At 41.8% G+C, this 12,020-nt stretch overlaps 1 protein-coding gene across 1 annotated transcript in view; it reads left to right on the top strand.

Annotated features, from left to right (window-relative positions):
• VWA3B (von Willebrand factor A domain containing 3B) overlaps positions 1–12,020 on the top strand; it is a 1,052,517-nt gene that overhangs the window by 274,063 nt on the left and 766,434 nt on the right. Inside the window, exons 12-13 of the mRNA XM_078658240.1 lie at positions 9,491–9,629; positions 9,973–10,104. Coding sequence (XP_078514366.1) covers positions 9,491–9,629; positions 9,973–10,104 — 271 coding nt within the window. The remainder of the gene's footprint in view (positions 1–9,490; positions 9,630–9,972; positions 10,105–12,020) is intronic.

Below are 12,020 nucleotides of genomic sequence, written 5' to 3'. Positions count from 1 at the left end.
GAAGTATCAAATATCCACAGGCACGATTCACAGAACTAACTTAAGACAAAATCCTAAACTTACTACCATTTTGGTATTCACAGAAGGCACTTACTCATTTTGGTATTCACAGAAGGCCCTTACTCATTTCGGTATTCACAGAAGTCATTTAGGAGTCCTAAAGTTAGGACTCCTAACTTTACTACTCCTAAACTTAGAGAAATCTTAACTTTAAGACTTTCGGTATTCCCAGAAGGCATTTAAATTAAATGCCTTCTGAGAATACCAAAATGGTACAAAGTTTAGGATTTTGTCTTATGTTAGTTCTGTGAATCGGGCCCAGTCAGTTTGCATGCCACAAGACCATTTGATGTCCACTTTATGCTCGCCTTGTTATATTCTGCTATACTGCATATACCCAAGAGAAGGGCACTGATGATTGTTAAGGAGCATCATAGCCATGGTAAAAGAGTATGGCACTCCTTGAGAAGTATTGAACCCAAGATCTTCTGTTGTCCAAATATGTAAATTTTGTCACTTGAATATGTGCTGAGACATAATACGTATATCTAAAGAGTCATGGGGCTGGACAGTGCCAGTCAGAGCACAAGATCACTGATCTGTATAGGAGAACCCATCCAACCAACAGGGTGGCGATTAAGAAGGACTTTAATAGAGTATAGTGTGTTCAAGTCACCACACGACGAAGCAAGTCTCTATTGATTCAATGTGTGCAATCCTCAAAGGGAAGACAGAACATGGAGAAGGCAACGAAGAAGAGAAGATTTAAGGTGTATCAGAGTGGGTGGAGTGGTAAGGGAATTTTAGATTCACCCCGGCAGAGTGCAAAGCTTAGAGGAAGATTCCGTGAGTACGAAGGACACTATTGTGGACTTGGCCACCCTTACATCATTTTCAGTCAGAGCCATTGTACAACTTAAGCCGAAAGTTGAACTCTTTGACAATATGAGGACGGGGCACATCTCAAAGAGTTGTGTATCTCAATAATCATAGCTTGAGATCCACTGGCTGGTGAGCTGGATAAGATCCTAAGGGACCAGGTCATAAGATGTTTGGCTCATGAAAGCCGGCCAGTGAAATCCAACTATCAGCGACCGTCAAAAGCCTGTAGCAACAACACAGCCTCCAGGACAACGGTCAATGTGATGCTTCACTTTTGAGCTGCAAAGTGCTGCATTGCTGAAGAAATTAGTGATGCTAGATAAAATCTGTCTCCCACTATTTTGTGATCTACATGCAGAACACTGATCAGATAAAAACTTTGCTGGAGGTGTAAAAAGACTTGTCCTTGAGCAGTATCCTGGCTGCAGTCGGTTTTCTCACTAAGTGGAACGTAAATCACTAAGGACAGTAACATATATTTTCTCAAACTGAGATTGCCAACACCTTCTTGGGAAGTTTTGCCACTGAGAAGGGTTAAGTTGAACTTTTTGAAAATATTGTTTTCAGTATTTTTCATTCTCTAGGAGTGGAGGGAGTGCTGTCTTCTATGGATGTGAGTAATAAGGTTGATAGCTGGTCCACTATCTAATTTGTGTCTCTTCTCTTTTACCCATGCCCAGGTGGGCTAGTGGGCAACTGAGTTCTACATTAGATGTTTGAGAGGTTATTGGCTCCTTAATTATAATGTTTTTTCCTTCTGCTCTGCCCAGTATATGCTTAGGTAAAGATCATATGCAAACATTTTCTTCAGTGTAATAACGTTTTCCCGATGTGTTTCTCTTAATAAAACTATTTAAACCTAAACAGCCTTGTGAATGTATAATTAACTAAATTATTATGTAGAAATAAAATGAAATCATTAGATTACATTAATAATTTCCACCGTTTAGATCTCTCTCACTTCCTGAGCTGGATCCCTGTACGAAATGTTCTGCATGTAAAATATTTTATAGCTTTCCGAAGAAAACCACATGTAGCTATGTCAGTACGATTGGTTCCATTGTCAGTTAAACTTTATCCTACTCCATTTGAGCTTGCAAGGAGTGACTTTTGCATTTTTCCAGCAGACACAATTGAAATCTATTGCAAATAGTTTTTCTCCCTCAAATGAGTAGGGAATCTTCGATGATGGTTACACCCATGTGTGAGATTCTCTAGCACTTTCTATATATATTAGCACAATACTCTTTTTCCTTTAGAAACACAATTTTTCAAAACAGTAATATATATTCTGACAGTCTTTTGTAAGCTATAATGGTCACATTTGTTTTTTAATTTTAAATTAACATGTCACTAGATTACAAAAAGTTAGAAAACCTATTTACAAACTTTTTTTATAGTATAAGTAGGGAAAGAAAAGCATTGCATCTAGACAGTACAACAGCTGGAAAACTGATACAGCTCAATTCATTTAAGGCAGCACAAACCACCAGTACATAATCATTCCCAGTCGGTTATGGTTTCATTAATTATGTTTTCCTACTCCTGGCAAGTGAATCCTGCAGCACTGAGGTCTACCAATTTTGGCTTTTTTCTTTGGAAACCTCTCCAAATCTGCTAATAAATGCTTCACTGAAATTCTTTTAATATAAGGAGTTCCCTCTTTCCTTTCACAAAAAATGCTTCAGTTTTGTATATATTGCCCTTCTTGTCTTAGGAAGTAGTACCAATGATATCCACATGATCTCTGTGGTGTTTGGACTCTGGAGAGTCACCTCCCCTATGAATCTCCACAGTGTTGGAAGATTTCTAAGAGGAACTTGAAGAACAGAAATAAAATGTGTCGTCATGGCCAGCGGAACCAGCACAGATGTTAGAACGTAGCCTCTGGCAGTTCAGAGGATCATGGACAAGGGCTCTTTCTTCATAGCTCAATCCATTGCCCCTAAAAACTCTTTAACTGGGAGATCTGACATAAGATCACATCATGATAAACCTCGATTTTCTCGGTCTACTCTCAGGTTGCTAATGTCAGTGTCAGGCACTATGGTAACATAATAACCATCTAAGGCTCAAGCAGTTTAGAAGAGGTTGAGACTTTCATCATCAAAAGACAGCTCAAATATAAAGCGCCATTACTCATCACAGTATTTGACCTAGAGCAGACCTTTACAACATTTGGCAGGAGTTTTCTACAGTATACTCATCACCATGTGCAGTACCGTCTGTGGTGATACTTCCACATCCCAGCCACTTCCTTGTTGATTTACATCTCCAATACATGCTTAACCTCTAACACATGCTGCTCTTATATTGATGGTCAGTGTCTCTCTCCACATAGTGCCTCAAATTCCAGCTCAGCCTGCAGCTGTATCCTTCCACCACCAGCAAATCACACAATTCACTGTTCAGGGTTTCTTCCAGGAGGTCTTCAACCCCGAGGAGGCAGTCATGTAAGCTAGCTAGCTGACAGTCGTCAAAGCATTGTTCTCATCATTCCCAACATTCTAGAAGCAGATCACATATACTTCAAACATACTGTATTCCTGGATCTATATCTACTACATTATCATCTACATAAATTGTCTGAAGGTACTCTCCAAACATTGCTGAATCTCCACCCCTCAGGGAGTCTCCAGTTTATGATATTAATTAAATTATAACCTTTAATGATGCACTAATGAGATGGGCAGCAAAGCTAAACACACCAATGCTCACTCCTACTAAATCTACCTGGTTATTTTTGAAACTCTGCGTCATCCCTTTGCTTCTAGGTCTCTCGTACCTTCAGTATCAGTTTCATTGGAGCCAGCAATGGCATGTTACATAGTCCCTACTTCATTTAAGTCTGCTTCTACTAGACTTGCAAACAAATATATGCCTCAGAGCAAGACCCGCTCCTAATTCAAGCAGATCTCCATCTGGACTCTGTATTTCTATCTGCTGCCAGGAACTATCATGCAATGGCTCTAGCACTTACATTTCCTCCTAAAAGGAAGAGCTAAACACTTGATTCTATTTTCAGAAAGATATGTAGAACATCAGCCAAGCTTCCAGTGTGACTACCCTGCTAGATAGATGTGACAAACACATGTGAAATTCATTGCAATGCTTTGCGGAGAATCCCCACCTCCCTCCCCCCTGCAAGCTCAGAAAAGACGTGGGATATCCTGAAAGAGGAAATGTTATTCTCTGATCAGATCATATATGTGGTTTCTGGTTTCTCAGATCATGCTTTTTATGGCTACTGTCATGGCTTCCTGGTTGTGACTGATAGGTCCTAAGGCCTAAGTATAGCAAAATATTCTGAATTTACCATTCTTCTGTAACAGGCTGTGGCTCACATGCTGATGAGATTATGCATCATATAATTTCAGAGATGGAGACACTCAGAGCTGTGTCCTTCAAAAAGAAGAAAGAACACAATAAACTTCTTTGTAACCCCTATGTTTTTCATTTCGACTAGCATTGGGTGCAAATCCCCCAGTGGCCCCAGAACCAGCAGCAGCAAAGACAAGTTTACAAAGGATAGAGAGCACCAAAAGGGAAAGATATCCAGTAAATTCACCAGTTGCAGAAAAACCTCTGCAGAAAAATCCCCCTGGACACAAACTAGTGATTTCTTTCTCCCACCTCTTTGGTAGGACGAAGCATAGTAACCATCTAAAAGAGTAGCAAAAAATCAAAAAAGACAGATGGGTGCTGGATAGTGTGTAAAATATCTATTCTCTGAGCTTTCAATCATCTCCTTTGGACATACCACAAATGAAGACCTCCCACCGGGCGCATGTCAAAATATCATTAACAAAGACATTGCGATACACTATTTTTGAGACAAAACATCGGTGACAAAAACATTAGGTATACACTCTTTGTATGTAAACCTAATATTGTCAACAAGAATATTGTCAAGAAAGGTAAGTATACCTAAATATATATAAGGACAGCATTATATTGATTTCCTTTCAAATATTAAGGTTTAAAATTGGAGAATAATTGAAATAAATATAAAAAAATATTATTCATGTGTTGCACTTTTGAAAGGTTATATTTACTATTCCCAATCCATTCTGAGCACTAGAATGGGAAGTCAAACTTAGGAGGGATCAAATGTACTCCCATCCCAGCATTGGACAATGCAGGGAAAGAGTTGGACTATGGAAGCGTTATATGTACTATTCCCACTCCAACCTGAGCAACAGTAGGTACAGTGTTGGACTTTGGATAGGTCAAATTTACTATTCCGACTCCAGTGTAAGCAAAAGCAGGAAAGTGTTGGACTTTGGAGGGATCTAACGTGAATTTTGGAGATGTCAGATTTACTATACCAACTCCTAAACATTAAATGTAATACAACTAAAACAAAATACTTACATTTAAACATATTTAAAATATGTTTATTAAAGATAAAAGTAATTTAATACATGTAATTAAATGTTGCAAATAAAATGTAAAAATATATAGAAAACTAGAAATAATTTAAAATAAATACACTCCCTTCCCTATAACTACCCCAAAGGTTGACTGGTCACCTGTGTGTTGCTTAGTGCTATATATGGGTGTTAAACTAATGCCCAGGCAGTGCTGATAAGTTTAAAAATGACAAAATAATACTATAACAAAATGTGCCGCTTTATGCTGTATAAATTGCCTATTCATGCCACATAATTTACTCAAAGCTGCTGCATAATTTGGCCTTCCCTTCCGCATAATCCCAGTGGCACTGCTTACAATGTAATAACATACAAGAAAGGGCAGAAGTGTGTGGTGGGGGGGGGGGGGGGTGTCAATAATTACTCGACACCCCACCCTCTTCTTTGGATTATAAAATTGAATAAAATGGGGGTACGATTAATACAATTTCAATTTTGCCCTTTTCTTAATACAAATCTAAACGTTTCGCTCAACCTTTCATAAATCCAAAGAAATGGCAATCAAGAATTCTGGAAGAGACTGTCTAGGAGCAGATGTTGCTGACAAAGGATCACCACTATTATACCAATGTTATGAAGTGGCCACAAAGTAACATGTTAGGTACTCTGACATTTGGATAAATAAGTAGATGCATGAATTACTATTAAGGGTCCTTGGTTCCTGAAAATCATTGTTTCCTTATTCAAACATTCTATCAGTACTGAGACTGATCTCACTCCAGAGTGTCTCTGGTTTAGCAAATTACTTGTACAGTATTCTTTTACCATCACCTACCATGGTGCACCAATCAAATTCTTGCCCCAAGTGTTGCTTGTCGTGCGGTCAGTACCACTATCAATTCCTACATGATGCTTCAAGGACACATCAATTTCATGACTGTTTTCTAGTGGTCTTGTGGTGAAAGCCATCATCTTATGATGGAATTTGCCATAATCTCTCATCTGATCAGATTTTTCTTTGGGGAGATTGAAGGATTGTGGGGTATTGGGGCTCCAATGGATAAAATCCAGTTTGACATGCAGAGTACTTCTGCAATATCTGCTGACGGTGTGATTGTTTTCTTCCTGAGACTGCTTGCATGTGGAACCAGTGCACTGGTATGATTGCATCCTCAGACTTCCACCCCTTAGGAAGACATGTCTAAATCTGTAATGTAGCATCTACTGAATACCAGACCTTTCAAGACCCATAGCCATCATGGGCAAAACAACTATTGATGGGAACAAATACCCACCATGGGACTCTCTGTCCTCTCTGTGTGCAATGTATGTGAACTATTCAATTTGTTTTTCATGAAGAGTGATTTTTTTAACCACTAATGAAACCAGGTGGGACAAGTCATGTGGTTCTGAATTGTTTCTTGTATTGCCTCCAAATTATTCCATATACAAGGAGAAGGGAAGTGGCAGCAGTGGATGAGATAATGTGGCATCAATTCTGAAGGGTCACCTGCTACAAGTGTGTAGAGTTTCCTCCTTTGACTCTTTTACAGCAACATTATCTATTAAACCCACAAATACGGGGGCGTGGCTTGGAAAGCCATCATGGCGCATGCCATCTGAAGCGGCATAATCTCGCTAAGCCAATAATCCGACATAATCCACCGATATTACCCCTTGGGGGGATCCGGCATCAGCTGGACTGATGAGAGGGCCCCTGGGGCTACACTGAGGCCGAAGGAGGGTTGCCCTAGACCCTGGAGCTGGACCTTTATGTGGGGTTGCCCAGGTCTGGCCTCCATGACTCGTGGCACTTGGTGCCAGGCTGGCACACCAGAGTGGGGTGTGTGATGGGCTGTGACCCAGTAGTGGCTCTTGGGGTGACACTCACACCCAGTCAAAAGATCTGGGTTAGATCCATCACCGTTCTCCAGCCCACTCTGCCACCCCAGTTCAGACATGGCTATATGCAAATCAGTCTGACCCTGTGCCTCATGGGAACAGTCCAGCCCGAACTGCCAAGCCATGCCTTCCCTGGACCGGAAACAAGCTTCCGAGGACCGGTTTCTGGCATTCCAGCCGTCTTCAGCCCGGCTTGCTTGAATCCAGTGGCAAAGTGAGCAAGGGACTCACGTCTGAGCATTCCCTTTTGTACCGCTTTTGGCCGCCATAAGTGTGGCAGGGTATGCTCAGACGTGAGTCCCTTGCTCACTTTGCCACTGGATTCAAGCAAGCCGGGCTGAAGACTGCTGGAATGCCAGAAACCGGTCCTCGGAAGCTTGTTTCCGGTCCAGGGAAGGCATGGCTTGGCAGTTCGGGCTGGACTGTTCCCATGAGGCACAGGGTCAGACTGATTTGCATATAGCCATGTCTGAACTGGGGTGGCAGAGTGGGCTAAAGAACGGTGATGGATCAAACCCAGATCTTTTGACTGGGTGTGAGTGTTTGATTGCTTCAGATGCTCCGTCCATCACCACCCCCTTTTGTACCGCTTTTGGCCGCCATAAGTGTGGCAGGGTATGCTCGGACGTGAGTCCCTTTCTCACTTTGCCACTGGATTCAAGCAAGCCGGGCTAACGGCGGCTGTAATGCCAGAAACCGGTCCTCGGAAGCTTGTTTCCTGTCCAGGGAAGGCATGGCTTGGCAGTTCGGGCTGGACTGTTCCCATGAGGCACAGGGTCAGACTGATTTGCATATAGCCATGTCTGAACTGGGGTGGCAGAGTGGGCTAAAGAACGGTGATGGATCAAACCCAGATCTTTTGACTGGGTGTGAGTGTTTGATTGCTTCAGATGCTCCGTCCATCACCACCCCCTTTTGTACCGATGTTACTTACCTCCGCCAGGTCACCACACTACCCGGTTTTAGGGCTTGGGATAATTTTGGGATCTCAACACTGGGTGACATAATGTACGGGACGGCGCTCAAGTCCTTCCAACAACTGCAAACAGAATACCAACTACTCCCAAGGGGATATTACTGACCTCACTGACAACGATGGGACTAAGGCCCTAGCTAGTCCCTGTGGAACCGCTATCACAACTCGGTATCGCCTTATCCAATTTAAATACATGTACAGAGCATACTACACGAGATCCCAGCTCTGGCAAATGGGCGTGATCCTGTCCCCCACCTGCCTCCGATGCAGAGATGAGGAGGCAACTTTTCTACATACGGTGTGGAACTGTAGGGCACTCTAGCCCTTCTGGCGAAAAGTGGCTTTGTGCTTAGAACAGGTCATATCATGGCAACTTGCCCTTGACCTCAAATTATTTTTACTACATAGCACTGGTGGGATCGGGGGTAACCGGTATAAGCATCGTATTCTTTTTCTAGGAGTAACGCTAGCTAAGCGGGACATAGCAAAGCACTGGCAGGGGACCTCGCCACCATCTGTGGGGGAGGTGGAAACGTGCCATGGATAGATGCATGGGGACGGAGTTAGCAGTGTAAAAGGCTCGAGGCTGCCCACAGAAACATAACAAGATCTGGTCTCGCTGGGCCACATACAGAGGCATAGACCAGGCCCCATACAACTGCCGGAATCCTCCATTACATAAAACACCCACGCATGTAGGAGTGGAGTCTTCCAAGGTTAGCAAACATGATTTCTCAGGACATTTGATAGTGACTAGCCATAGGTCGTGGTGGGGTGTATCACCTGTGCCGAAGTTGATTGTCGTGGTTCTATTATTTTTCTGTCTTTGGTTATACTTTTGCAACATGTAATTGGGCCTCACGGGCCAAGAAGTACCGGCAAAAATACCAATAATATTTGTTTTAAAACAAAACACAAATACAATCTTAGTCATTGTGGTCTTGCAGCCTCCTACAATACAACGTTTGAAATGTATTGAATCTTTGACCCATGTCTCTGGGTTAACTAGTTTAAAGTGTACTTATAAAGATAAACATGAATTGGTACAGTGCTGCTTTCATTTCATGGTCAAGGGTAATCTGAGGCCTTCCTCTGAAGATGACCATCAACTGGAATTTGCAAAACACTACCCTGCCCCCGGCAGCAGTCTATCTGCCCTTGGAAAAGTGGTAGCATTTAAGCCTACAAAACTCAGCAAGAGCTGCCCACATGAAGGTAAGATGCAAAGAAAAGGCTCACAGGAAATTACACCATGAGTGGGCAGACCATGTTACTCAACAAAATAAAAGGCTTCTCTTTGTGGAAAGGTAATTATACAGAAAAATAACATTAACAAATGTGATGGTTTTATAAACAGGGTCAAATGGCTGCAGCAAGGAAGCAGAGAACTTTTTGGCACTGTGCTGGAAGATCAAGTTTGCATCCTGATCGATACATCTCAATCAATGAAGGACAAACTATCTCTTGTAAAGGAGAAACTCTTCCAGCTGATGCAGGTTAGATAAAATTAATAAATATGTAATGTGTCATTTACATGTTAATAACAGAAACATCTATAATGTGTTTGCTATTCTGATGAATTCCAGGAAAGGGTTTCACTCTAAACTATAACCACATCCCTTGATACTAAAGGGGTTATTTAGATTTTAATTGGCTGATGTCTCATCTACCCTATATTCATGTATACATTTTAAATATGGTGATGAGACATTTGCCAATCTTTGACAAATTCACTGTCAAACTCCAAATAACCCCCTAACTCTAATGCAGTTTCTGTAAATGTATTTTCTCCTAGTTGTGGAAACATATTGGTAATACCGTACATACTCTCTTTAATAGGAGCAGCTGCGATACAAAGACAAGTTCAACTTCATTAAATTTGATGCACGTGCAGCGTCATGGAAAGAGAAGCTTGCTGACGTCAATGAAGAAAATTTGGAGAATGCTTGGTTCTGGGTGAAAGGTCTTCAGGTAAAACCTCTGGCACACTGTTCAGTGCACGTGCATTGTATGAATGACTGTGTACCTAACCTTTCAAAAGAATGTCTAATACTTACCTTCAGAGATTTTCATGGTAGAGGTCCTTTAAGGTTATCAGGTGAAGGGTTGCACAGACTTGAGCATTAAACTTTCAAGGGCTTATTTCCTGATGTTGTTGGACTGCATACCTTCATGCGAAAGCCACTTATGTCTCAATCATCAGTATTTAATTAGCATGACTAAAGAACAATGTTTTGCTCACATTGTATTGTAATTGTCATACTGTCACGCAGCACTTCCCTCCCTTAGTGATCCATCTACAAATATCTAGCCACTAACCAGGCACTTCTGTTTAACTTACCAATGATAACAGCATAGTGGATTTAAGGGGAGATATGTTTGCCTAGGCCTGCCTAGGTACAGTGTTCACAGTACATGATCACTGCACAAGTCTCCCTGTGCGAATGGCTGACAGTGTGGAGGACTGTTCAAAGAATTTAAAGAAGAAAACCTAAATTGTAATATGTGTGATGACCCAAATTATGACTCTAGGCACCAAGCACTATTTCACTGAATGATCAGAGTTTTATCAATGAAAGTAAATTGTATTTTTGTAATAAGTAAAACCAATTTGACGTACTGGGCAGATGGCGTCCTCACTAGTGTTTTAATTTGTCCGCGATAATCCCTCATGATTTTTCTTTCCAACAGCAGTTTGAAAGCCTATGGACCACCAAACTGGAGCTGGGCCCCGCCTTGGGTGATCTTAGAAAGGAGATCCCATGTATTGATCTCTCCGCCCTTCGCCCTTTATGATCGTCCGCCTTAGCCCTTTGTGATCGTCCGCCTTAGCCCTGGCGAACTGAGTCCTGGCTTGTGCCAGCAGATTCACAGTCTGGGCGGCTAAGTGCATCCAAGGAATTTGCCTACTGAACTGCCTGGAGTCAATTCACAGCGGCATTATCAGCAGTAAATATATCTTTATGGCTGAAAATGCCTCCACTTAGGCCTGCCACAATTCATAACAATGATCCTGGCAAGTGTAAATGGGTTTATTATTGCGTATTCCACCACCACACCTGCAGAGAGAAATGCAGTAGTAATCCCCATGCAAGGGATAGGAGGTGGGTGGACCAAGGCGAGGCTAGTCTAGTACGTTTGTGAGCACCCACACATTTGTAAGATTATGAGCATTCACTAACTCCGATCCTGTCCTTACCCTTCCTTGAATTGATTGGGGTTGGAAAGTTTACAAGTGGGGGAATGGAAACGCATCAGTTGTAATCTTAGTTGTACGGAAGAGTTGTCTCTATTGGGGAAACAATTCCTCTTGGAATAGAAAAATGCAAAAAGAAAAAAATTACATTTGCACGTTGGGAACCAGTACCCCAGTGCCTACATTTACAATATGTACAATTATGCCTTGGGGGAATAGGAATCCGGGCAATAGGTTACATGTCTTTCCCAGTGGTGTGCCTGGAATATGACTGGGAATGTTTGTGAATTCCAAAGTGTAAGTCATTTTGCTCCCTCTAGAGGGGCACTTTAACTGCATGCTTTGTAAATTGCCCCCCGCCTCTGCTGTGTAAAAGAAAGAATAGCAGAAACTGTAACTGAAGCCAGTTCAGTGGAGTGTATATTTTGTTTCTTGAATATAATGTTCATAAACAGTATGTTCAGTCATCGCTGACATCATTCTTTGCGAACATTAGTTTATGAGTTATGATAGAGTTCTATTAACATTATTAGTGCACCTGCTTGCACGTTAGTGAAAAGTGCCATTTGGGTACTGTAGAATGAGTGCTGCCCATAGAGATGAGCCCCATTCCCCCTTTCTTATTAGTGATGTTCCTTTGAGCTGGTCTTGGTGAATACACATTACTTTCCACTGAGAAGCCCCTACAAAG

This window comes from Lissotriton helveticus, chromosome 8 (assembly GCF_964261635.1).
Source record: "Lissotriton helveticus chromosome 8, aLisHel1.1, whole genome shotgun sequence".
NCBI classification, from domain to species: Eukaryota; Metazoa; Chordata; class Amphibia; order Caudata; family Salamandridae; genus Lissotriton; species Lissotriton helveticus.
Note: the sequence above shows the minus strand (reverse complement) of the source record. Positions and strands in the feature narration are given on the sequence as shown.